General features: G+C 46.6%; 1 protein-coding gene across 7 annotated transcripts; it reads left to right on the top strand.

Annotated features, from left to right (window-relative positions):
* The first annotated feature begins 227 nt into the window (after window positions 1-227).
* Window positions 228-25,987, top strand: LOC311131329 (vigilin-like). Of its 7 annotated transcripts, none has more exons than XM_084164251.1 (28): window positions 228-315; window positions 1,778-1,849; window positions 6,605-6,719; window positions 6,929-7,080; window positions 7,394-7,609; window positions 8,090-8,296; window positions 8,686-8,901; window positions 9,383-9,586; window positions 9,912-10,019; window positions 10,103-10,207; window positions 10,479-10,557; window positions 10,714-10,853; window positions 11,863-11,967; window positions 12,442-12,555; window positions 12,817-12,903; window positions 13,018-13,149; window positions 13,325-13,543; window positions 16,463-16,684; window positions 16,953-17,171; window positions 18,752-18,899; window positions 19,301-19,467; window positions 19,608-19,712; window positions 20,067-20,201; window positions 20,484-20,627; window positions 22,635-22,814; window positions 23,309-23,425; window positions 23,906-24,058; window positions 24,374-25,987. In XM_084164251.1, the coding sequence occupies exons 3-28, from the start codon at window positions 6,644-6,646 to the stop codon at window positions 24,467-24,469; spliced, it is 3,846 nt and encodes a 1,281-aa protein (XP_084020377.1). In that variant the 5' UTR covers window positions 228-315; window positions 1,778-1,849; window positions 6,605-6,643; the 3' UTR covers window positions 24,470-25,987. The 7 variants fall into 7 exon arrangements, with proteins under 7 accessions (XP_084020377.1, XP_084020375.1, XP_084020372.1 ...); XM_084164249.1 differs by having other exon boundaries at window positions 18,752-18,908; XM_084164246.1 differs by having other exon boundaries at window positions 18,752-18,908; window positions 23,906-24,067.
* The last annotated feature ends 1,768 nt before the right edge of the window (window positions 25,988-27,755 follow it).

Raw genomic sequence — 27,755 nt, 5'->3', positions numbered from 1 at the left:
TCAGAGTTTAATGTGTTTGATTTTTCTAGCTGTAGCATTTTTAGTATACAACTAAAACATATCAGATATACACACAATCAAATCGTAATCAAATGTAGTCATAGTTAAAGTTTTATACGAAAACGTACTTTATTTTTTTCACTCTATGAAAAAGATGTGATTTGTAATCAGAGGCTGTTGGCGTGACGTTAGAGAATAGGATTGGAGGGCGGTGCTGGTATATAGCTGTGGTCCGGCCTACACTTCCACCTTCTCGCCAGTGGAGTTTCATCACAGCTTCTGCACCACCCAGGGCAGACGAGACCATAAACACAAGTAAGTAGCTAAGAAAATAGTTTCACAATGTAACGTGTACGGGCGCACATTAAAAGATGACTTGCTCGTCATACCGTAGACATCTAGCCAGCGATGGGGGTGCTGATCGTTGTCGAGGATGCTGTGAAATATTATCACTGTCAAAATGTGCTCTGGCCTGAGTCGACTCCATGTCATTCCTCCCCTTGTTCGGCTGCTTTATGCCTACGTGGACTTTGTGTAGATTATTGTGGAGCTACGTATTAAAATGGGAGAATGTGTAGCTATCATGTTTTGATCAAACACATGTGTAAAAAAATGTAAGCCCAAAACACCGTTCTCGATTTCATGTTTCATTACATTTTTGTAGTGAAAGTTTCCGTAAGGAGTTTCAATTTAAACTGGTTGCTAGCCGCCAGAGCTAGCTAGCGCTAGCACTGCAGCTACGTGTCATTATCGCGCACGGTCAAAGTTTATACGAGTTTATTAGCTAGCTAGCAAGCTAACGCGTATACATAAAGTTTTCAATAGAAGAAGTGGCGTCTCGCAACCCCAAAAACGCAACGGGGCGTTTACATTGTTTTCTTGGAATGCACGATTAATGTTTAATTTAAGATCCTTAGCAAGTGGTTAGCTATTTATTGTAACCATCCATTTCAAGAATTCCTCGGACATTCTTGCATGTCGACGTAGCACTAGCGGAGAAACCAATGAATCTTGGCCAGCTAACGTTAGCTATCTAGTTAACGTTGTCTTGGTCAGGTAGCTAACGTACAGTAGTTGGCTAGCTACCTATATTCATCTGACGCGTGTCGTGGCCTTAGGATAGTCTGTCAATTTTCATGTCGCATCGTTTGTTGATATTAGCTAGCTAATTATATATATATTTTTTTTAAACGTCCGCTAGCTAGCTAACTATTCTGCTAGCTAGCTTGCAAATTAGGCAGAAGTAGGCCAGTGTTCTAGCTAACGTTAGCTAGCAATCTATTTTAGCTTTTTAGCTGCAACCTCACGTTAATCTAGGACAGTTGACTTAACTAGGGTGAAAGTTAAGTACATGCATGTTATATGAATAAGGCTAATTTAGCATCAGATTTAAATGCCAAATTAATAGAGTCTGTGTGGTCTCACTGGAAGAGTCATCAACGTACACCTCATTAGGCTATTTGACAAAGCTGGCCAAGCCTGTAGTAGTTAATACATCCCACTGGTCTAATGTCAAACAAGAATATGTTATTGGGTTTCTTAGCTTTTTCTAGGCTACCTTTACCTTCAAGCAAGTAGGCCCAGATTTGTATGCTAGCTACTTATGTGGTGGGGATCCGTCCAGCCATTTAATTAGATGTCAAAGCTTGGTTTGATCTTTTCACTCAAATCCTCACATTTGAATATAGCTCTTAATCTATTAATTGAATGTTTAGTGTTTTATCAACTGAATATCTGTTGTGAAACCAGTGTTTTATTTATTTATTGTGCTTTTCAGGCAAAAGCTGGCAGGCTGACACGAACAGGCAGCTCTACAGGACGGATTATCTGGTAACTGACCATTCAGCTGGTAAGAAGTGACTCTACTCTCTAAGCTCCTAATTATAGCCTAACCATGCTGCAGTCCCTCCTAACCTGCAGTTTTCCAAATGGAAGGCAGTGGAATGGATGGCCTGGTTGGCCACATCCACTGTCTCAATAATTGAAGATTACAGGCAGACATTTTTACTGGAAATACAAGATGGGGGGGTGGGGGGGGGCTATATATTGTATATTATTGGGTCAATCATAAACCAGGTGCTTATCTGATTTATCTGTATTTCTTTTAAATACTTTGAATCAGTGTATATATAAAACGTTCTCAAAGAATGTTTCCAGATGAGGCTTGAAGCACTTCAGTAGTCTACTCTGTGAAACCTTTTCAACATTTACCATTTTGTGTGGAAGGCTGTTTTCTTGCTCCATGTTAAACCAATGAGATGGCAGTAGTATGGCTTTCTGTGTGTAGTGCCCTGTGCTAACTAACTCGCCACTGATTCAGCCTTAAAGAGGCCTAGCCGAGAAGGAAGAGGCCCCGTAAAGGGCGCTACTCTGGAAAGCATGTGAAAACAGCTCTACTAACGCCATGCTAATGATTCCAGGCACCACCTCCACTGACTGTGCTGTGTGCCAGTACAAAATAGAATTACTAGAGTGGACCTTCCCATTCAAGTGGATGTTCTGTGATTGGTAGGAAATGTGATATAATGGCGCCGGAGGGGATGGCGGCCATTTTACGGGCTCCTAAACAACTGTACTATTTTGTTTTTTTCCGCGTTGTGTGTAACTTATTTTGTATATAATGTTGCTGCTACTGTCTCTTATGACCGAAAAGAGCTTCGTACGTCAGAACAGTGATTACTCACCTTGAACTGGATGAAGATTTTTTTTCTTTAATGAGTGCGATTCGAAGGATGTACTGCTTCTCTGAGACCAGGCCCAAATCCCCGTCATTCGCGTGAAGAAAAGACGGAAATACAGGGGGCCAAGATTGGGGTGCCTTGTGAGAATTCGTTGGCGAGTGGGTAACCCGCATCTACCATCCGTTCTATTGGCCAACGTGCAATCACTGGAAAATAAACTGGATGATCTCCGCTCGAGACTATCCTACCAACGTACATTAAAAACGGTAAAATCTTATGTTTCACCGAGTCGTGGCTGAACGACGACATAGATAATATTTTTATTATTATATACAGTTGGCTGGGTTTTCCGTGCATCGGCAGGACAGAACAGCTATGTCCGGTAAGACAAGGGGCGGGGGTGGGAGTGTGTCTATTTGTCAATAACAGCTGGTGCGCGATGTCTAATATTAAAGAAGTCTCGAGGTATTGCTCGATTGAGGTAGAGTACCTCATGATAAGCTGTAGACCACACTATCTACCAAGAGTTTTCATCTATATTTTTCTTAACTGTATTTACCACCACAAACCGATGCTGACACTAAGACCACACTCAACGAGCTGTGTAAGGCCATAAGCAAACAAGAAAATGCTCATCCAGAAGCGGCGCTCCTAGTGGCCGGGGACTTTAATGCAGGCAAACTTAAATCCGTTTGACCTACTTTCTACCAGCATGCCACATGTGCAACCAGAGGGGAAAAAACTCAAGACCACCTTTACTCCACGCACAGAGACACATACAAAGCTCTCCCTCGCCCTCCATTTGGAAAATCTGACCATAATTCTATCCTCCTGCTTACAAGCAAAAACTAAAGCAGGAAGTACCAGTGACTCGCTCAATACGGAAGTGGTCAGATGACGCGGATGCTACGCTACAGGACTGGTTTGCTAGCACAGACTGGAATAGGTTCCGGGATTCATCCAATGGCATTGAGGAGTATAGCCCAAGAAAACGAAGGTAACCTGCCTAAATGACTACCACCCCGTAGCACTCACGTCAGTAGCCATGAAGTGCTTTGAAAGGCTGGTCATGGCTCACATCAACACCATCATCCCGGAAACCCTAGACCCACTCCAATTCGCATACCGCCCCAACAGATCCGCAGATGACGCAATCGCACTCCACACTGCCCTTTCCCACCTGGACAAAAGGACACCTATGTGAGAATGCTGTTCATTGACTACAGCTCAGCGTTCAACACCATAGTGCCCACAAAGCTCATCACTAAGCTAAGGACCCTGGGACTAAACACCTCCCTCTGCAACTAGATCCTGGACTTCCTGACGGGCCGCCCCCAGGTGGTAAGGGTTGGCAACAACGCATCTGACACGCTGATCCGCAACACTGGGGCCTCTCAGGGGTGCGTGCTTAGTCCCCTCCTGTACTCCCTGTTCACCCACAACTGCGTGGCCAAGCACAACTCCAACACCATCAAGTTTGCTGAGGACACAACAATGGTAGGCCTGATCACTGACAACGATGAGACAGCCTATAGGGAGGAGGTCAGAGACCTGGCAGTGTGGTGCCAGGACAACAACCTCTTCCTCAACGTGAGAAAGACAAAGGAGCTGATCGTGGACTACAGGAAAAGGAGGGCCGGAACGCCAAGACAGTCGTGAAGAGGTCGCGACAACACCTTATCCCCCTCAGGAGACTGAAAGATTTGTCATGGTTTCCCAGTTCCTCAAAAAATTATACAGCTGCACCATCGAGAGCATCCTGACCTGTTGCATCACCGCCTGCTATTGCAACTGCTTGGCATCCGACTGTAAGGCGATACAGAGGGTAGTGTGTACAGCCCAATACATCACTGGGGCCAAGCTTCCTGCCATCCAGGACCTATATACTAGGCAGTGTCAGAGGAAGGCCCAACAAATGGTCAAAAACTCCTGTCACCCAAGTCCATAGACTGTTCTCTCAGCTACTCAAGCGGTACCGGAGCGCCAAGTCTAGGTCCAAATGGCTCTTTAACAGCTTCTACACCCAAGCCATAAGACTGCTGAACAATTAATCAAATGATTTGATTCTATTTCTATGGTATAATGTCCCATGAGCCCCGTCCTCCATCTTATGGCTAATGTGTTCACTGCTTCTCATTCGAAGCAAAACATATTTGCACGGTTTGCGGAGGAATAGCCTAGTAAATGTTCTCCGGGGTCAACTTCTCATCCCCACAATCCTAACCTTTAACCATTAGTGGGAAAAGTACAAAAATGACCCAAGACCAGTGTCTAGAGACAACTTCACCTAGCGCACCAGCTCAGGGTCTAGTCTGATCTACCTGGTTAGGACTTCACCTAGCGCACCAGCTCAGGGTCTAGTCTGATCTACCTGGTTAGGACTTCACCTAGCGCACCAGCTCAGGGTCTAGTCTGATCTACCTGGTTAGGACTTCACCTAGCGCACCAGCTCAGGGTCTAGTCTGATCTACCTGGTTAGGACTTCACCTAGCGCACCAGCTCAGGGTCTAGTCTGATCTACCTGGTTAGGACTTCACCTAGCGCACCAGCTCAGGGTCTAGTCTGATCTACCTGGTTAGGACTTCACCTAGCGCACCAGCTCAGGGTCTAGTCTGATCTACCTGGTTAGGACTTCACCTAGCGCACCAGCTCAGGGTCTAGTCTGATCTACCTGGTTAGGACTTCACCTAGCGCACCAGCTCAGGGTCTAGTCTGATCTACCTGGTTAGGACTTCAGTAGGTGGATGAACTGAAAGGGGTCAGTGGGGAAATCCTCTTAACCTTGGAGAGCTCATTCACCCAGCTTAGAAAGGCCTAGCGCAACAACTCAAAACCTAGTTGTTGGGCACCGGGGTGAAGTTTCCCCCTAGGTACAGCTAGGATCAGCTTCACCTCCCCTCGCCCAAAGGCCGGCAGATGGCAATATTGAGTTTCCATCTTACCGTCCAAACGCATTGTATGCAGCCGGCAATACGCTCGTATCCCCCGTGGACAGGTTTATACATAAAACATTCTGCATTCAGGATGTAAAGGCATCAATTTCCTCTTTAACTGGACTTAAAGGCGGGGGGAGAAAAAAACAGGGAAAATATTCATACTTTCTTTACGAAACACAATTTTCCTAGGAATGCTAGTTCCGGATGTTGTGTATCGCATTCAGCCATTCAGGTTGCAGCAGTCTGTTTACCCCAGGAAGTAGCATTAGCCACTAGCGTGGTGGAAATTGTTTAATTAAAGTATGTATATGTAAAAAAATAAAAAAAAAATACCCCTTTTCACCATTAAATCTAGTTAAGGAGGAAATCGAAGCCTTTTGTAGCCTTAAAGGGAAATGTTTTAGGTACAAACTGGTCCACAGGGGGATACGAGTGTATTGCCGGCTGCATACAATGCGTTTGGATGGTAAAATGAAACCATCCGTTCCAGATGAATATCGCCATTAGCAGGCCTTTGGGCTACCCCTACCCCAATCCTAACCTTAACCATTAGTGTGGAAAATGCAAAACTGATCCGAGATCAACGTCACATGTAGCCTACTGCAATGAAGCAGTTTGTCCCCTTGGTTATGCTTAATTTGCCCTAATCTGTGCACTAAGGCTATTTGTCAAACATTCACAGAAAGTGCTAACGTGTACATTGGAAATGGCTTGAACATAAATTATCCCTCCTGGAAAGGCATGGCTTCTTTTGATAATGGTAGATAAGACCATCTCAAAGTCCGTTCAAACTGATAAATGAGGTTTGTACTACTGTATTTAACCCTAAACTATAAAAGCGGTTGTTGTTTATTTGTTTTCATGGTTTGTTTTTCTAGCCATGAGATGACTCAAACGACAAGGCCTTATAAAGACAACAATGTCTTAGCTATGCAGGCTGTTTTGTTTATTTAACCCTGATAATTAAGTCCTCTGTTCCTTTACTAGTGGCACACTCGGACTCCGTGTAAACGTGGGATTTCGACCATGAGCTCAGTCGCTGTACTTACGCAGGAGAGCTTCAACGAGCACCGCTCTGGGCTCGTTGCAGAGAAGGCTGGCGGTGAGTGTCTATTCTGTCTCCTCCTCTGGGTAGATTAGTCTGGCTTTAAAATTAGCCGTCAGTCATACCCCCCCGTTATCAATGATTATCTCAATAAACATGCAAACTAAAACCTACGTAACAACAAGAACTGAGTTGTATGTATGTATGTATGTATATATATATATATATGGTGGCTTGTCTCTAATGGTTCAGCTACTGCCACACAGGGTCTAGTGCTGCTGGAGAGGAGGAGGCCCCAGCCTACAAGGATGCCTTCCCCCCACTGCCTGAGAAGGCTGCTTCACCTGAGGGCACCCAGGAACCAGCCAACGCCTGGACCTCCAAGATCCGGCCTCTCAAATCTTCTGTCATCACCCAGGTAGCTACAACAGCAGCAGCAGCGTTTACGCAATACTTACTTACTTTGTTGCGTTGGAGGAAGAAGAAACTGTTTTGTTGTAGCAAATTCTACCCATATTCCCTATATAGTGCACTACTTTTGACCAGAGCCCATAGAGCTGTGGTGAAAAGTAGTGCGCCACGTATTGCAATAGGGTGTCGTTTGGGGCACGTCCAACGTTTTTGTTATAGCTAAGAACTCCTCCTCCCTTTTTGTCAAACCTGGGCGTGTAGACCTAAAAGTCTGTTCAAACATGTGATGTTTGCTCTCCTTTAACTCATGACCCTGCTAGGTTTTCCACGTGCCTCTGGAAGAGCGCAAGTACAAGGACATCAACCAGTTCGGTGAAGGAGATCAGGCGAAGGTCTGTGTGGACATCATGCACAAGACTGGCGCCCACCTGGAACTCTCCATGGCTAAAGACCAGGGCCTGTCCATCATGGTGTCTGGGAAACTGGACGCTGTGATGAAGGCCCGCAAGGAGATTGTGTCCCGACTGCAGACTCAGGTCCGTGTAGAAAGATGGCTTCACGTTTAGCCCTTATGTGGCATTAGTATCCCATTATAACAATGTAGGTTACAGCGTATATATCAGAGCTACATTTGGACTCCTCCTTTGTGATTTTCCCAAATGTTGTACTATCAGGGCATTGTGTTTTAAGGACCCCACCTCAAGACTCCCTGGAAAACAGTGGCAATTCTTACTGAGTGGACTATATCATGGCTAAATAAATAAAACGAAATGAAAAGAGTATCATCCATTTCAATATGAACTCATGCACTCTTACTAAAGTTAAATCAAAAGTGATTACTGCTTGATTTATTTATTTACCTTTGTGGTAATATTAACTTCCATTGTAGGGGGCCAGTATGAAAAATGTATGCATTCACTAACTGTAAGTCGCTCTGGATAAGAGCGTCTGCTAAAATGACTAAAAATGTAAAAATGTGTTAAACTATTTTCCTCCATGTTGTTTTTTTTCACCAGGCTTCAGCAACTGTGGCCATCCCCAAAGAACACCATCGCTTTGTCATCGGCAAGAATGGGGAAAAACTGCAGGAGCTAGAGCTCAAGACTGCCACCAAGATCCAGATCCCCAGACCAGACGACCCCAGCAACCATATCAAGATCTCTGGCACCAAGGAGGGCCTGGAGAAGGCCAAGCACGAGATTCTGCTCATCTCTGCCGAGCAGGTAGCCAACCTGATGTCATATCGGTTACCTACCTACCGCTCTAATGACATCCACTATAAGTACTCCACTCACTAAGTCAACTACCCCATAATAACCTCCTAACTCACTATTGAAACCTTTGCGGCAAATAACCTTTTCAACTGCAGTCATATCTGTTACCTTAATCTAAAAGTACCTTTTTTTTTACAAGTTAACTACCCCATAATAACAACCCCACTTAATAAAAATGCCCAATAGCACTAACACTAACCTTACTGTTATCACACTACCATGAACACGGTGAGGAAGCTGAAGCAAGCTAGTTCAGTTTGTGAAATGTTTATATCACTCCTGAGTGTTGGACTGGACAACCTAACTGATGACTGTCTGTTCCCTCCCTCCCCCTGCAGGACAAGCGTGCTGTGGAGAGGGTGAACATCGACAAGGTGTTCCACCCCTTCATCACTGGCGCCTACAACAAGCTGGTGGCAGATATGATGCAGGAGACGGGAGCCCGCATCAACGTCCCCCCGCCCAGCGTCAACAAGACCGAGATCGTCATCACTGGGGAGAAAGAGCAGGTGGCCCTTGCTGTGGCTATGATTAAGAAGATCTACGAGGAGAAGGTATGTAGGGCTATGTTCTGTCATTTTTTTTAAAACAACATTTTAAGAGGTTCTTATGGTCGTTTTTTAAATATTAACTGTTATGGTCCTTTTTATAACCTGCTTTGTGTAAAATATTACTGTTTCTATGATCAAGATGATTGATTGAGGGGGAGGTATGTCCTGCTAGCTAAACTATGCTAAACAGGAATTATTGCATGTGCGTTATCATGGATGTAATGCTGTCATGAAGTATCAGGGTACCTTGGCGTGACTTCAGTTGTCTCAAGAAGCTGCTGAGAGGGGTCTTTATGGAGGTTCATAGTGGCACGACCGCAGTCTTAGAATGTGTCTCGGTGTGTTTATTTTCAGTCGTAACGTTTATTCGAATTGGGACAAATACAATTATAACATTTTGAATACGGAACAGTCAGATGCACCAAAGTTACACTTGAGCTTACGGTAATGTCCAGTGCTCTTGTCTACCCCCTTCTCCTAGCAGAAAAATGCCACCACCATCGCGGTAGAGGTGAAGAAGTCTCAGCACAAGTACGTGATCGGCCCCAAGGGAAACACCCTGCAGGAGATCCTGGAGAAGACTGGCGTCTCGGTCGAGATCCCACCCCCCGACAGCAGCTCGGAGACCGTCATCCTGCGCGGGGAGCCAGACCGTCTGGGTCAGGCTCTCACCGAAGTTTACGCTAAGGTAGACGCGTTATTTTGAAGGTTTTACTTGCAATGAATGTGGTATGTGGTTGTTTTACCTTCCTTAGTTGAATGTACTGATTTGTAAGTAGCTCTCTATAAGCTTGCCTGCTAAATGACCAACATGTAGCACTTTTCAGGGCCTCTGGGTCCAAGTGGACGTCTCATTTCTACGTCATTTAGCAGACGCTCTTATCCAGAGCGACTTACAAATCTCATGACCTCGGTGGGGGTTCCCAGTTTTCTAAATGTGACCCTGTTTGTGTTTCCCTGACCTCGGTGGGGGTTCCCAGTTTTCTAAATGTGACCCTGTTTGTGTTTCCCAGGCCAACAGCTATACTGTGTCCTCAGTCGACGCTCCCTCCTGGCTTCACCGTTTCATCATTGGCAAGAAGGGGCAGAACCTGGCCAAGATTACCCAGCAAATGCCCAAGGTGTGTGTGTGTGTTTGGTGTGTTCCAGTGGGGGGGGAGGAAGCAGCTCGAGGCCTGACTTGGTGTTTCTCTGTGTGTTGCAGGTGCACATTGAGTTCACTGAGGGCGAGGATAAGATCACCCTGGAAGGCCCCACCAAAGACATGCAGATGGTGCAGAGTCAGATGGAAGCTATCGTCACTGACTTGGTAAAAGCACCAGACCAGCCTCATTCACCCCAAGCAGACGTCAGTTTACCAAACCCAGATTAAGCCTATTAGATTACTGGGCTAAAACGCATTCGATGGAGGTTCTCCCTTGAGCATGCTTTTTAGTTAAGATGTAGGCTTAATCTGAGTCTGGGCCAGTGTCTTTCATTGTCCCGAGGACAGACCGTAAACTAAACCAGTTTCCTTGGTTTTAGGACTCGGTAGTTAAACACGGCATCAAATGAATCATTTATTTCCTTTCCACTTCTAGGTGAGCCGCATGGATTATATGGAGATCAGTGTGGACCCCAGATTCCACAGGCACCTGATTGGGAAGGGTGGTGCCAACAGTAAGTCATATTATGTTTTTAAGCAAAGCGGCGGTTGGCTTGAGAAGTGGGGAGAGGTAAGATGTTTTGCATAAATACTAAGTTACACAAATGTATGAGATATTTAGCGTATTACTAAATGATGCTAAAACCTGTTTCTTCTCCGGCCCTGCTCAGTAAACCGCATCAAAGATCTGCACAAGGTGTCTGTGCGTATCCCCCCTGACAACGAGAAGAGCCACCTGATCCGCATCGAGGGGGATCCCCAGGGGGTTCAGGAAGCCAGTAAGGAGCTGCTTGAGCTAGCGTCACGCATGGTGAGGATTACAATACTGTGTCTCTCTCTGTGTCTGTCTCTGTCTGTCTCTGTCTGTCTCTGTCTGTCTGTGTCTGTCTCTGTCTGTCTCTGTCTGTGTCTGTCTCTCTGTCTGTGTCTGTCTCTCTGTGTGTCTCTGTCTCTCTGTGTGTCTCTGTCTCTCTGTGTGTCTCTGTCTCTCTGTGTGTCTCTGTGTGTCTCTGTCTCTCTGTGTGTCTCTGTCTCTCTGTGTGTCTCTGTGTGTCTCTGTCTCTCTGTGTGTCTCTGTCTCTCTGTGTGTCTCTGTCTCTCTGTGTGTCTCTGTCTCTCTGTCTGTGTGTCTCTCTGTCTGTGTGTCTCTGTCTCTGTCTGTGTGTCTCTGTCTCTCTGTCTGTGTGTCTCTGTCTCTCTGTCTGTGTGTCTCTGTCTCTCTGTCTGTGTGTCTCTGTCTCTCTGTCTGTGTGTCTCTGTCTCTCTGTCTGTGTGTCTCTGTGTGTCTCTGTCTGTGTCTCTGTCTCTCTGTGTCTCTCTGTGTGTCTCTGTCTCTCTGTGTGTCTCTGTCTCTCTGTGTGTCTCTGTCTCTCTGTCTGTGTGTCTCTGTCTCTCTGTCTGTGTGTCTCTGTCTCTCTGTCTGTGTGTCTCTGTCTCTCTGTCTGTCTGTCTCTCTGTCTGTGTGTCTCTGTCTCTCTGTCTGTGTGTCTCTGTCTCTCTGTCTGTATGTCTCTGTCTCTCTCTCTGTGTCTCTCTGTCTGTCTGTCTCTGTCTCTCTGTCTGTCTGTCTCTCTGTCTGTGTGTCTCTCTGTCTGTGTGTCTCTGTCTCTCTGTCTGTGTGTCTCTGTCTCTCTCTCTGTGTGTCTCTGTCTGTCTGTCTGTCTGTCTCTCTGTCTGTGTGTCTCTCTGTCTGTGTGTCTCTGTCTCTCTCTCTGTGTGTCTCTGTCTCTCTGTCTGTCTGTGTGTCTCTCTCTCTCTCTCTCGTCCTTCAACCTCTCTCTCTCTCTCTCTCGTCCCTCAACCTGTCGTCTGTCTTACAGGAGAACGAGCGTACAAAGGATCTGCTCATAGAACAGCGTTTTCACAGAGCCATCATTGGCCAGAAAGGGGAGAAGATTAAGGACGTGCGTGACAAGTTCCCTGAGGTGAGTCACAAACCATGTTGCTGTGGGAACAAACCTGATGACGTCAGAGACCGTGGCTCAGTAAGACTTCAGTCAGTAAGGCTGTATTTACACAGGCAGCCCAATTCTGATCTTTTGCCCAATTATTAACAAAAGAGCTGATTTGATAGGTCAAAAGACCTATTGGTGGGGGGAAAAAAGCCCAGAATTGGGCTGCCTGTTTAAACGCAGCCTTAGAAACTATGGCGGGTGTAGGTGTGTGTGTGTGTGTGTGTGTGTGTGTATATAGCATATGTCAGAGCCATATATTTAGAGTCGATCTAGATGTATGGGCCTGGTAAATGCTATAAAATGCTGGTGTATACAGCTGTAACAGTAAACCTACTGTATGTTCATTTGGTTAGGATGGGCACAAAAAAAAAAACTGTCGCGTGAGAAAAGGAAAATTATTTAACGCCGTACATTTTAAAGTAATAATGTTGTGTCGATTTGCAGGTCATAATCAACTTCCCAGACCCGGCAGCGAAGAGTGACGTCGTTCAGCTGCGTGGTCCAAGAAATGAGGTGGAAAAATGCTCCAAATTCATGGATAAGATGGTTGCTGACATGGTATGTAGATAATCAAGCCAGAATGTCTAAATGACTGTTCTTTCTGTGGCCACTAACTTTTACATTGCATGAGGTTAGTGTAAAAGGTGCTAAATACATTGGCTTTCAAGACGTTGTGCCTATAAAGCAGTTGATAATTGAGTTGGTATGATTGATAACTCCTTCCCTACGGGTATTGAACATCTCAAATCTTGCTTTGCTGATTTTTTTAAAAGTGTTTTTCACTTTTTAGTGTTTTTATCTATGATTTGTGTTTTTCAGGTGGAGAATGGTTTCTCTGTCTCAGTCCCCATCTTCAAACAATTCCACAAGAACATTATCGGGAAAGGTGGAGCCAACATCAAAAAGGTATATTCTCATTGATAGGATATGAATTGGGACACCGTTCTTTCACAATTCAGGCTTTAAAATATGAAAAATTGTAGTACCTGAGCATTAAATAGTTAATTCCTTAATTTCCAGATTCGTGAGGAAACTAACACCAGGATTGACCTGCCTGCCGAGAACAGCAACTCTGAGATGATCATCATCACCGGCAAGAAGGAAAACTGTGAGGCCGCAAGAGTCCGTATCCTGGCTATCCAGAAAGAACTGGTAACTTGGTGGCTTTTCTCAGGGAGAGGACCCTCTAAGATGGCGTTTAGACTTCTATGTCAATGCAGAGAAGGATTTAATCTTATCTTTTCTCATTTGGCTCTCAATATGAAACCATGTCTCCATTCTGTGCCCAATGAACTACATCTACCACCATTGTGTCCATCCCCTCCAGGCCAACATTACGGAGATGGAGGTGTCCATTCCCTCCAAGCTGCACAACTCCCTGATCGGCTCCAAGGGCCGTTTCGTCCGCTCCATCATGGAGGAGTGTGGCGGCGTCCACATCCACTTCCCCACCGAGGGCTCCGGCGTCGACACGGTCACCATCAGGGGCCCCGCTGAGGAGGTGGAGAAAGCCAAGAAACAGCTGCTTTCTCTGGCCCAGGAGAAGGTTGGTTGTCCCGCTCTCAGTTGGCTTATTCAGGCTTGGGTTATCAGTAGGACCGGGTTGGTTTTTGCTTAGTTCATCGGCTATGGTTGTCATGAGGGTTGGGTTCAATTCCATTTCAATTCAGGAAGTAAACAGAAATTCCCATTTTCAATTTTCTTTCATTTATAAAGCAATTGAAATAGAACTAGGGTGACCGCATTTAAAATACCCAAATACGGGATGATTTTTGAAGCGCAAAATTTGCTGCACACAAAATGTGGTGATGCGGAAATGAGACCACGTGTTGTTTTTATGAAAATCTGTGAATATTTAGCCATGGTAACGATTCTGGTTAGTCTCAGGGAATGTAAAACGGTTAGGATGGGAGTCTTTTTAAAATGGGATTGAGTGAAGTAGCAGCAAGTATGTTGAATGAGCATGGAGAGCCTCACAAGTTTGACAATGACCTTATATCTTTGTCTAATAGGCTACAGCTATTTAGACCTACCTACTTTTTGTAGTTCTTTGTTAGAAGCACACGTTGTGTAAGTAGTTAGCTATCCTCTCCAAGTTTAGCTGGATTTTAGCCCAAAAGGATTTCACAAATGTGATTTGGTTGACAATATGACATTGGCCTACGTGTAGAATATCAGATCTCGACAACGATTTGGAGAAGCGATGAACATCACCAGCACCACGTCCTTATGATGTATCTGGTCATAAGCACAACATGATAGCAAAAGAGACTGGTTGGAATGTCTGACTGAAATACGGGACAAATCGACTTTGTTAAAAAACCCTCTCTCTGGGACACGGAGGCACACACTTTAGAGAGAAACACTCCAGCCCAGCAGAGGCTACCATCCCCTGGTTTCACACCTCTGGCATTGCTAGGGGGGTTGCCAAGGGCCCTTCCAGAACACACTCCCCTGGCTAGGGTTATGTGACCTGGTCAGCCAATCACAGACTGTACCTTGTGGGGTCTCAAACCCCCAACAGTCTATTCTTTTAGTTGGACACAGAGGTCCAGCGAGATAACCGGTCAGAAGAGCTCTGCAACAACTCAACACTGGACCCTTCCTGACCAACCTTCCACCCTGGACTTCCTAAATGTGTTAGTGGTTGGATTACCATAAACCACTATACAGTCGTGGTGAAAAGTTTGGAGAATGACACAAATACTAATTTTCACAAAGTCTGCTGCCTCAGTTTTGATGATGGCAATTTGCATATATTCCAGAATGTCATGAGTGATCCTATGAATTGCAATTAATTGCAAAGTCCCTCTTTGCCGTCATATCAGTGATTCTCTCGTTAACACAGGTGAGAGTGTTGACGAGGACAAGGCTGGAGATCACTCTGTCATGCTGATTGAGTCAGAATAACAGACTGGAAGCTTTAAAAGGAGGGTGGTGCTTGAAATCATTGTTCTTCCTCTGTTAACCATGTTTACCTACGAGGAAACACGTGCCGTCATCATTGCTTTGCACAAAAAGGGCTTCATAGGCAAGAATATTGCTGCTAGTAAGATTGCACCTAAATCAACCATTTATCGGATCATCAAGAACTTCAAGGAGAGGGGGTCAATTGTTGTGAAGAAGTCAGGGCGCCCAAGAAAGTCCAGCAAGCGCCAGGACCGTCTCCTAAAGTTGATTCAGCTGCGGGATCGTGGCACCACCAGTGCAGAGCTTGCTCAGGAATGGCAACAGGCAGGTGTGAGTGCATCTGCACGCACAGTGAGGCGAATACTTTTGGAGGATGGCCTGGTGTCAAGAAGGGCAGCAAAGAAGCCACTTCTCTCCAGGAAAAATATCAGGGACAGACTGATATTCTGCAAAAGGTACAGGGATTGGACTGCTGAGGACTGGGGTAGAGTCATTTTCTCTGAATCCCCTTTCCGATTGTTTGGGCCATCCGGAAAACACCTTGTCCGGAGAAGACTAGGTGAGCGCTACCATCAGTCCTGTGTCATGCCAATCCTGAGACCATTCATGTGTGGGGTTGCTTCTCAGTCAAGGGAGTGGGCTCACTCACAGTTTTGCCTAAGAACACAACCATGAATAAAGAATGGTACCAACACATCCTCCGAGAGCAACTTCTCCCAACCATCCAAGAACAGTTTGGTGACGACCAATGGCTTTTCCAGCATGATGGAGCGCCTTGCCATAAGGCAAAAGTGATAACTAAGTGGCTCGGGGAACAAAACATCGACATTTTGGGTCCATGGCCAGGAAACTCCCCAGACCTTAATCCCATTGAACTTGTGGTCGAAGAGGCGGGTGGACAAATAAAAACCCACAAACTTCAAGCATTGATTATGCAATAATGGGCTGCCATCAGTCAGGACGTGGCCCAGAAGTTAATTGACAGCATGCCAGGGCGGATTGCAGAGGTCTTGAAAAAGAAGGGTCAACACTGCAAATATTGACTCTTTGCATAAACTAAATGTAATTGTCAATAAAAGCCTTTGACACTTATGGAATGCTTGTAAATTATACTTCAGTATACCGTAGTAACATCTGACAAAAATATCTCATAACACTGAAGCAGCGAATTTTGTGAAGACCAATACTTGTGTCATTCTCAAAACATTTGACCACGACTGTACACTAACATTACTTCATAGAAATATCCAGTCTATGGTCTCATCTAGTTAGTTATATCCAGTCTATGGTCTCATCTAGTTAGTTATATCCAGTCTATGGTCTCATCTAGTTAGTTATATCCAGTCTATGGTCTCCTCCAATTAAAATACTGTACACTACCTCACTTATCCTACTGCTAGTCTCCTCTTCCTGTGGGTGTGGTTATGGTCATTATCAGTCTTCTAGAATTGTTATGTTGCAGCACATTCCATAAAAACATTCCAATCGTTCTAAAATATCTCCTTCCCCCCCCCCCCCCCCCCCCCCCTCTCTCTCTCTCTCTCTCTTTCCCTAGCAAACCAAGAGTCACACAGCTGAGCTGAAGGCCAAGCCAGAGTACCATAAGTTTCTGATCGGTAAGGGAGGCGGTAACATCCGTAAGGTACGTGACAGTACTGGAGCCAGGATCATCTTCCCTACAGCTGATGAGGAGGACCAGGAGCTGATCACCGTGGTGGGGACAGAGGAGGCTGTCCGAGAGGCCCAGAAGGAGCTGGAGGAACTCATCAAGAGCCTGGTAAGACCTTTTTATCAAATACATTTAGTTGATTTGATTAGAAAAACAGGAGAAACCGAATCCAACAAAAGATTCTCCTGACACATTGTTTTGTATTGATGTTACGTACTTGTTGTTTTACAGCAGAATCGAACTCCTGTGTATTTTAGTCATTTTTAGAGTGTAAGGAAACTGTTGGCATTTTGATTCTGATTGACTCCAACCTTTTTTAGATTATACCCTGTGTATTGTTTGAGACATTTTGAATATGAAACCCCCTTGCTTGCAGGATAACGTGGTGGAGGATGTGATGAATGTGGAGCCCAAGCACCACCGTTACTTTGTGGCGCGCCGCGGGCAGGTGCTGAGGGACATCGCTGAGGAGTACGGCGGTGTGATGGTGAGCTTCCCCAGGAGCGGCGCCAACAGCGACAAGGTCACTCTGAAGGGAGCCAAAGACTGTGTGGAGGCAGCCAAGAAACGCATGCTGGAGATCATCGAGGACCTGGTGAGTTCACAGGGCTTTACTAACTTATTTAGGACCCATTTCCACCGGAGACTTACCCTGGTGTTTTACCAAAAAGGCTTTTGATTCCACTTCCAGCGTATTATTATTATTATTTTATTTATTTTAACCTTTATTTAACTTGGGAAGTCAGTTAATAACAAATTCCTATTTACAATGACGGCCAAACCCGGACGACGCTGGGCCAATTGTGCGCCGCCCTATGGGACTCCCAATCATGGCCGGATTGTGATACAGGCTGGAATCGAACCAGGGGGTCTGTAGTGACGCCTCAAGCACTGAGATGCAGTGCCTTAGACCGCTGCGCCACTCGGGAGCCCAAACTAGGCCATTGCCTCAATTGACCTGCTCTTACTTGGGGCCAAAGCCTGACCACTGGTACTTTTCAACTGGCATATCTACTGAACAAAAATATTAACGCAACAATGTCAAAGATTTTACTGAGTTACAGTTTATATAAGGAAATCAGTCAATTGAAATAAATTAATTAGGCACTAATCTATGGATTTCACATGACTCGGAATACAGATATGCATCTGTTGGTCAGATATACTGTACCTTTTAAAAAAGAAAGTATGGGGCGTGGATCAGAAAACCAGTCAGTATCTGATGTGACCACCATTTGCCTCATGCAGCGCGACACATCTCCTTCACATAGAGTTGATCAGGTTGTTGATTGTGGCTTACTCCTCTTCAATGGCTGTGCGAAGTTGCTGGATGTCGGCGTGAACTGGAACACGCTGTCGAACACGTCGATCCAGAGCATCCCAAACATGCTCAATGGGTAACATGTCTGGTGAGTATGCAGGCCATGGAAGAACTGGGACATTTTCAGCTCCCAGGAATTGTGTACAGATCCTTGTGACATGGGGCCGTGCATTATCATGCTGAAACATGAGGTGATGGCGGTGGATGAATGGCACGACAATGGGCCTCAGGATCTCATCACGATATCTCTGTGCATTGTGTTCGTTGCTATTTATTGGCCCCAGCACAAGGTGCACCTGTGTAATGATCATGCTGTTTAATCAGCTTCTTGATATGCCACACCTGTCAGGTGGATGGATTATCTTGGCAAAGGAGAAATGCTCACTAACAGGGATGTAAACAACTTTGTGCACAATTTGAGAGAAATAAGCTTTTTGTGCGCATTGAACATTTCTGGGATCTTTTATTTCAGCTCATGAAACATGGGACCAACACTTTACATGTTGCGTTTTTTATATTTCTGTGTTCAGTGTATATAAAAATGGCTAACTGAACATGGGTTAACACCTCACAAAGCAACTGTCTTGATGCAAAGGTTGTTAATTCTGTTCGCCACAGGTCTTTGGTGTCACTCCTGATAGAAACACAATCACACTAGAGCTGACATTAACATAAAACACTGATGACCCCCCGGGTGAGGGGTGAGCCTCGGGTGGGAGTGCCTCATACTGTTTATCTCCTGGGACATAAAGGCTGCAAGAATCTTCAGCCACTAGTCTCGTTTGCCCAGTCATAACTGTCCTGTCCCCTCTTCTTGACTCTGATTGGCTAGCGGTCCTCTCCTCTGTCTCCAGGACGCCCAGGTGACCATCGAGTGTGTGATCCCTCAGAGGTTCCACCGTTCTATCATGGGGCCCAAAGGCTCCCGCATCCAGGCCATCACCAGGGACCACAACGTGCAGATCAAGTTCCCCGAGCGAGTGGACGGCCCGGGAAAAGGAGGTCCGGCGGGTAAAAGCCCCTTGGCGTTCTCAGGCAGTATTCACAAAGAGTCAGAGGAGTGCTGATCCAAGGATCAGTTCTGAGTAGTTTTAAAGATCGTAGTCGTGATCCTAGACCTTTACTCGCAATGACTGCGACGTGGTTGTTTTATCTACCTTAAGTTGAATGCACTGACGTGTAAGTCGCTCTGGATAAGAGCGCCTGCTAAATTGACCTAAATGTAAATATCCTAGATCAGCACTCCTACTCTGAGACTTTGTCAATACGTGCCCGGGTTAAGAGATGTCTCTTGCTTCAAGGCTGCTCGATGCAAGTCTTTTTCAGATTTCTGCTGTTTAAAATGCCTGGTTTCATTCTCTCTCTAATCAACCTTTTTTTTTTTTAAATCTGTTCTTCCTCAGCTCCCCTGGCCGAGGCTGCAGTGCAGGAGAATGGAGAGGCTAACGGGGAGGTGCTGGTGGTCGAAGAGCCTACTACACCTGTGGATCCCGCTGTTCCCAAGAAGTGTGACGTCATCGTGCTTTCTGGCCGCAAGGAGAGATGTGAGGCTGCTGTGGAGGCGCTCCAGGTCAGCCCTCTTCTTGAACATTGAATTGAAATAATGACACGGTCTGTACTGTCAGTAAACTCTTTTACTGAGGGTATTCGTGACCCATATATAGAGTAGTGTGTTTTCAACTCATGTTTCACCTGTCTTTTGTTCCTCAGGCTCTGGTCCCTGTCACCACTGAGGTGGAAGTGCCTTTCGAGCTTCACCGTTACATCATTGGGCAGAAGGGAAGTGGAATTCGGAAGATGATGGATGAATTCGAGGTTCGTAGATGAGTTATTTTTTTCGGGGGGAATGGATCAGCTTAAAATTGCAGATAGAATGTATCTTCTATCAATGTAATTGTCTGCGTCACTTCCAATCCCCCATGTTTTTTATATATAAACTCCCCTTTATTACTTTTCAACCCCGCCATCCTTTCCCTACTTGGAGTAAATTAGTGAACAACAATGCCCAGGCCTCTACTTCCGGTCTATACTTACTATCTACACCTAGAGGAGTTTCTTTTGTCTCTTAAACTTGAACGTAGGGGGACTCATTCAGGATACAGCATCTCCTCTGTCTGGAGGTTTTATCCAACATGGTAATGTTCTCTATCCATTGCCTCCACCTCCCAGGTTAATATTCAAGTGCCTGCTCCTGAGCTGCAGTCCGACATAATCTCCATTACTGGCCTGGCCAATCACCTGGACCGCGCTAAGGAGGGTCTCCTGGAGCGTGTTAAAGAGCTGACTGCTGAGCAGGAGGATCGGGTACGTGTTGCTCTCTACTGCTGCTTGTTCAGATCCCAGACCAACAGTATTAAGTGTTGACGGCAGTCAATCACCAGCTACAGAGCCTGGTCCCAGATCTGTTTGTGCTGTCTTACCAACTCCTATGGTCATTACCTAGCCTGGTCCCAGATCTGTTTGTGCTGTCTTACCAACTCCTATGTTTGCTGTCATGCCATTTGGAATCCAACACAAACAGATCTGGGACCAGGCTAAGAGGGACATGGTTCTGACTGTGGATGTTGTACTTGTTGTTCATTGCAGTCCCTCAGGAGCTTCAAGTTGACCATCACTGTGGACCCCAAGTATCACCCCAAGATCATTGGCCGTAAGGGAGCCATAATCACCAACATCCGCACGGAGCACGACGTCAACATCCAGTTCCCAGACAAGAATGATGACAACCAGGTACAGGGTTGCACCTTCTCTTGTCCTCTATCCTCAAGCCCCTTGTCCTCTATCCTCAAGCCCCTTGTCCTCTATCCTCAAGCCCCTTGTGCTCTATCCTCAAGCCCCTGTCCTCTATCCTCAAGCCCTTGTCCTCTATCCTCAAGCCCCTTGTCCTCTATCCTCAAGCCCTTGTCCTCTATCCTCAAGCCCTTGTCCTCTATCCTCAAGCCCCTTGTCCTCTATCCTCAAGCCCCTTGTCCTCTATCCTCAAGCCCCTGTCCTCTATCCTCAAGCCCCTTGTCCTCTATCCTCAAGCCCCTTGTGCTCTATCCTCAAGCCCCTTGTGCTCTATCCTCAAGCCCCTTGTGCTCTATCCTCAAGCCCCTTGTGCTCTATCCTCAAGCCCCTTGTCCTCTATCCTCAAGCCCCTTGTCCTCTATCCTCAAGCCCCTTGTCCTCTATCCTCAAGCCCCTGGTGTTCTATCCTCAAGCCCCTTGTGTTCTATCCTCAAGCCCCTTGTCTTCTATCCTCAAGCCCCTTGTCCTCTATCCTCAAGCCCCTTGTCCTCTATCCTCAAGCCCCTTGTCCTCTATCCTCAAGCCCCTTGTCCTCTATCCTCAAGCCCCTTGTCCTCTATCCTCAAGCCCTTGTGCTCTATCCTCAAGCCCCTGTGCTCTATCCTCAAGCCCCTTGTCCTCTATCCTCAAGCCCCTTGTCCTCTATCCTCAAGCCCCTTGTCCTCTATCCTCAAGCCCCTTGTCCTCTATCCTCAAGCCCCCTGTCCTCTATCCTCAAGCCCCTTGTCCTCTATCCTCAAGCCCCTTGTCCTCTATCCTCAAGCCCCTTGTCCTCTATCCTCAAGCCCCTTGTCCTCTATCCTCAAGCCCCTTGTCCTCTATCCTCAAGCCCCTTGTCCTCTATCCTCAAGCCCCTTGTCCTCTATCCTCAAGCCCCTTGTCCTCTATCCTCAAGCCCCTTGTCCTCTATCCTCAAGCCCCTGGTGTTCTATCCTCAAGCCCCTTGTGTTCTATCCTCAAGCCCCTTGTCTTCTATCCTCAAGCCCCTTGTCCTCTATCCTCAAGCCCCTTGTCCTCTATCCTCAAGCCCCTTGTCCTCTATCCTCAAGCCCCTTGTCCTCTATCCTCAAGCCCCTTGTCCTCTATCCTCAAGCCCTTGTGCTCTATCCTCAAGCCCCTGTGCTCTATCCTCAAGCCCCTTGTCCTCTATCCTCAAGCCCCTTGTCCTCTATCCTCAAGCCCCTTGTCCTCTATCCTCAAGCCCCTTGTCCTCTATCCTCAAGCCCCTTGTCCTCTATCCTCAAGCCCCTTGTCCTCTATCCTCAAGCCCCTTGTCCTCTATCCTCAAGCCCCTTGTCCTCTATCCTCAAGCCCCTTGTCCTCTATCCTCAAGCCCCTTGTCCTCTATCCTCAAGCCCCTTGTCCTCTATCCTCAAGCCCCTTGTCCTCTATCCTCAAGCCCCTTGTCCTCTATCCTCAAGCCCCTGGTGTTCTATCCTCAAGCCCCTTGTGTTCTATCCTCAAGCCCCTTGTCTTCTATCCTCAAGCCCCTTGTCCTCTATCCTCAAGCCCCTTGTCCTCTATCCTCAAGCCCCTTGTCCTCTATCCTCAAGCCCCTTGTCCTCTATCCTCAAGCCCCTTGTCCTCTATCCTCAAGCCCTTGTGCTCTATCCTCAAGCCCCTGTGCTCTATCCTCAAGCCCCTTGTCCTCTATCCTCAAGCCCCTTGTCCTCTATCCTCAAGCCCCTTGTCCTCTATCCTCAAGCCCCTTGTCCTCTATCCTCAAGCCCCCTGTCCTCTATCCTCAAGCCCCTGTCCTCTATCCTCAAGCCCTTTGCAAAAAGGCATTGGAGAAGGTCAGAGGAGAGTGGCCTTGGATCTTCTCCAATGTGCCTGAGGGGGGTGAGGAGTTATGCAAGGAATTGAGGAAATGCTCATTTGAGAAGGCCTTAGACTTGATGTTTCCCTCATGTAAGGTCTGTAGTCCTGACATACTTCCCCCCCCAGGACCAGATCACCATCACGGGGTATGAGCACAAGGCTACGGCTGCCAAGGACGCCATCCAGGCTATCGTGGACGAGCTGGAGGAGATGATCTCTGAGGATATCACCCTGGACGCCCGTGTCCACGCCCGTATCATCGGGGCCCGCGGCAAGGGCATCCGCAAGATCATGGACGAGTTCAAGGTGAGGGGGGGGGGGGGTCGGGTGGGAGGACCTTTGTCAGTGGACACGTGGGGCCAGTTTCCCTGATACAGGAAGTCCTGGACTTAGAAGCATGCACAATGGAAATTCTCCATTGAAATGGGTTTTTAGTCCAGGGCAAGCCTTGTCTGTGTCTCGGATAATGCATGTTAATGGTTGTGAGGACAAAACGAATCCTACAGGAGACTGGGTAGTCTTGCCTTGTCCCTCTGTATTCTGGGAAACCATTTGAATGTATTCCGTCTGCACATACATTTGCTGTTGATGGGTTTAGTGTTGATATATATAAATAATGCCCTCCAAGGCTTCTTCTTTTCAAATGGACAAAAGACAAGAATTTGTCCATTAAAAAATATATATATTTATTTAATCCTCTTCGTTCCTGGAGGAACATAGGACCTCACTTTTAAATGGACAGATGACCTGTTCTAACACGACTGTGTGGAGCTTGGATATAACAGTTTATACCGGTTTAGGTGGATCTGAGATTCCCCCAGCCTGGAGCTTCTGACCCCAATCAGGTGTCTGTCACCGGACGTCCTGAGCTGGTGGATGAAGCCATCGACCACCTCCTCAACCTGGAAGAGGAATACGTAAGTACTCCTTTCAAAGTGGTGTGGGGTGAATTTGCCCCTAGATGCTGCACTTGGGTCAGTTTACCATTTTCCCCCACTAATGGGGTAAGGTTGGGATTGCGGGAGGGGAAACTTCACCCGGGGCTTTCAAAGCCGTTTAGGCATCCTCTTGGCCCTTGGTGTCCACCATGGCTCTCCATATCCCCCATGATGCTTTGTAATTCATAGTTGTTGTTTTTCTGTGTCTGGTCAAATGTTAAGTTTAGTCATTACTGATCAGTTTATTCATTGATCTGTGCTGTATCATTGATAAAGCATTTCCCTCATTGTTTTTTCACCCCCAGTAATCTTTGGCTCTTCATTTTACTGCTGTTATAGAACACACTATCTGATTGCCTTTAAATGAGGAGTATCGTAATGAGTACCTTAACAACTTTTCCCCCCGTTTTCATATGGCTTTTTAAAAATCTTAACTGGTTTCTGTTTCCTGTTTTTCAGATGGCTGATGTGATTGAGAATGAGTCTAAGATGACGTACATGAAACCCCTTGGTGACCGCGGTGCGTCCTCGATGGATGACGGAGGACGAGAGCGGGGCCCCTCCAAAGGCTTCGTGGTGAGGGAGGCTCCGTGGCAAACTGGCAGTGAGAAGGTGAGAGAGGTGACAGATATTTTATTTATTTTCCTCCTTTGACAAATCTGACCCAATACCTTTTTGTGCTAGCCTGGTCCCAGATCTGTTTGTACTGTCTTGCCAACTATACCCGTGGTCATTGTTGATCATAAGTTGTCTATTTAGCACAGATCTGGGACCACCAGGCTACTTTTGTGTGTGTTGTCCTTTTTTGGTAGTTTTGGAATGCAGTCATTTTGTAGTTCAATGATCACTCACATGTACTTGTTAATGAAAAGGAACTCCAGCACCTAGTTATCACTGACACTTGCTTGTTTTCCCCCCTCTCTCCAGGCCCCAGATATGAGCAGCTCTGAGGACTTCCCCAGCTTCGGTGCTCCTGTGGCGGCCGCCAACAAGGCCTCTCCCTGGGGACCCAAGCGCTTCTGAGCAGAGCTGTGCTGCTACAAAGGAGACGAGATGGCCCTCGCCTCCACCTGACGACACAATCTTCCCCTCATCACCTGCCCCGACCCTCTGGACCTGGACTGACCGCTGACACTGACCCCCAACAGAAGACGTCTCTGCAGTCCTGGAAATATTTCACGCTTCTCTCTTCTGTCTACATAACTTGGTTTGCCTTTGTAGATTTTACGGTGTAGTCTGAAATGCTTTCAACCAAACTGTATTTTGACCTGTAACTTAAGCTTTGTATCTTCTTCTATTCAGTAATACGTCTTTCTGCAACAAAAAATATAATACTTTATTATAAGAAACGTTGCCGGGTTGTTGGGTTATGTCTATTTTCAGGTAGAAGTTCAATGTTGTTCTCCGAGACTTGACATTTCATAATGATTTTGAAATGTGTTACCAAAGCTGTTAAGGCAACCGAGCAAAGCTACGTAGGTTTCCTGAGCTGCCCCTTTTCTTAGTTGCCTTCGCAGGGTGTGTGTGGGAGGGGTTGACTTACCTCTGGTGACATGTTAGCTAACATGTCTGTCCATTTTCAGCTTTTGATTTGAAGTGAAGAAGCTTGACCACCACGGTGGCCCAGCTGTCTGTTTCAACTACTCTCCTCCACTACTCATGGGAACTGTGCACGTAATCTCATTCAGATCTCGGTCTTGTTGACGCGTCTGAGTGGTTCTGTCCGCCGTCTTTCATTCTGTCCCCTTTTCTGCTTGTAACTGTGCTTGTGAGTGTATTGGGCAGGTAGTGGTGTGTTGTGTCATGCAGCCTTATTCATTTTGTCAAACTTTGTTTTTGGAGGGGTGATTCACTACAGATACTATTTCACACACTCAAACTGCCAGATGCTTTTGGAGATCGTAATGGATCCTGTACCATGCTTCTACAACACTAGAGCTCCAAAGTTTCAATATCCCCACACACTAACTGTTAAAAGTATCATACTTGTTCCAAACTTTTAGTTATTTTTTTTGTTTGTTGAAAAAATGACGTTTTAACTCTACTCATGTTTTTGGAAGCAAAAGAGCAGACCATTTTGTGCCAATGAACTGTCTTCTGTCTAGTGATGTGTTCCTCATCCTGCTACCAACCGGGTCAGTGTCCAGTCCCTTTTTGTCTTCCAGTTGCTATGCAGATTGTTCTGTAACCATAGCGATGGCCCTCTTCTAACAGCCTTATATCTAGGGTGACGTAAACCAGACCCAGAGTATGATGTCACAGTCCGAGGAGAGCAGGAGGCGTAACAGTAAAACGCTGTGGATAAATGTTCCATCGTCTCATTCGGTTCCAGTCAGTGGGTGGTGTTTCATTTAGCTTGCGGTGGTGCGGATACACTTCCTGAAAGATATGACATCACTGTCTAATCCTGGTCTATGTCATTCTAGCCTTATATGAAAGATTATGCAAAAAAAAAAAAAAACACACAAGAAATAGTGAAACAATTATGGATGACACTGGAAATGAAATTGTCCAAAAAGTCAATAAAAATTGAAAATGTTATTGTTGTTTTTTATTTGAGTTGAACATGTAGCTAGCTGCTTTCACTACAGAGTTGAGGCCGCATGAGAACCTGACCCCCAAGAACTCCTCAGAGGAGTCTTCCAGAGCGCATTCATAACAAGCACTAGGCTGCTGTAGTAGCAAGATGAGGACTGCTACGGATAATTGCACACATTTTGAACTGCATTTAAAGTGGACCAGAGCAGGAGAACCACATGGAGACAGCACAGAGCAGGAGAACCACATGGAGACAGCACAGAGCAGGAGAACCACATGGAGACAGCACCAGAGCAGGAGAACCACATGGAGATAGCAGGAGAACCACATGGAGATAGCACCAGAGCAGGAGAACCACATGGAGATAGCACCAGAGCAGGAGAACCACATGGAGATAGCAGGAGAACCACATGGAGATAGCACAGAGCAGGAGAACCACATGGAGACAGCACCAGAGCAGGAGAACCACATGGAGACAGCACAGAGCAGGAGAACCACATGGAGACGGCACCAGAGCAGGAGAACCACATGGAGACAGCACAGAGCAGGAGAACCACATGGAGACAGCACCAGAGCAGGAGAACCACATGGAGACAGCACAGAGCAGGAGAACCACATGGAGACAGCACCAGAGCAGGAGAACCACATGGAGACAGCACAGAGCAGGAGAACCACATGGAGACAGCACAGAGCAGGAGAACCACATGGAGATAGCAGGAGAACCACATGGAGATAGCACCAGAGCAGGAGAACCACATGGAGATAGCAGGAGAACCACATGGAGATAGCACCAGAGCAGGAGAACCACATGGAGATAGCAGGAGAACCACATGGAGATAGCACAGAGCAGGAGAACCACATGGAGATAGCACAGAGCAGGAGAACCACATGGAGACAGCACCAGAGCAGGAGAACCACATGGAGATAGCAGGAGAACCACATGGAGATAGCACCAGAGCAGGAGAACCACATGGAGATAGCACCAGAGCAGGAGAACCACATGGAGATAGCAGGAGAACCACATGGAGATAGCACAGAGCAGGAGAACCACATGGAGACAGCACCAGAGCAGGAGAACCACATGGAGACAGCACAGAGCAGGAGAACCACATGGAGACGGCACCAGAGCAGGAGAACCACATGGAGACAGCACAGAGCAGGAGAACCACATGGAGACAGCACCAGAGCAGGAGAACCACATGGAGACAGCACAGAGCAGGAGAACCACATGGAGACAGCACCAGAGCAGGAGAACCACATGGAGACAGCACAGAGCAGGAGAACCACATGGAGACAGCACAGAGCAGGAGAACCACATGGAGATAGCAGGAGAACCACATGGAGATAGCACCAGAGCAGGAGAACCACATGGAGATAGCAGGAGAACCACATGGAGATAGCACCAGAGCAGGAGAACCACATGGAGATAGCAGGAGAACCACATGGAGATAGCACAGAGCAGGAGAACCACATGGAGATAGCACAGAGCAGGAGAACCACATGGAGACAGCACAGAGCAGGAGAACCACATGGAGACGGCACCAGAGCAGGAGAACCACATGGAGACAGCACAGAGCAGGAGAACCACATGGAGACAGCACAGAGCAGGAGAACCACATGGAGACAGCACCAGAGCAGGAGAACCACATGGAGACAGCACCAGAGCAGGAGAACCACATGGAGACAGCACCAGAGCAGGAGAACCACATGGAGATAGCAGGAGAACCACATGGAGACAGCACAGAGCAGGAGAACCACATGGAGACAGCAC

The sequence above is a fragment of the Coregonus lavaretus genome (assembly GCF_964263955.1).
Source record: "Coregonus lavaretus genome assembly, chromosome: 6".
NCBI classification, from domain to species: domain Eukaryota; kingdom Metazoa; phylum Chordata; class Actinopteri; order Salmoniformes; family Salmonidae; genus Coregonus; species Coregonus lavaretus.
Note: the sequence above shows the minus strand (reverse complement) of the source record. Positions and strands in the feature narration are given on the sequence as shown.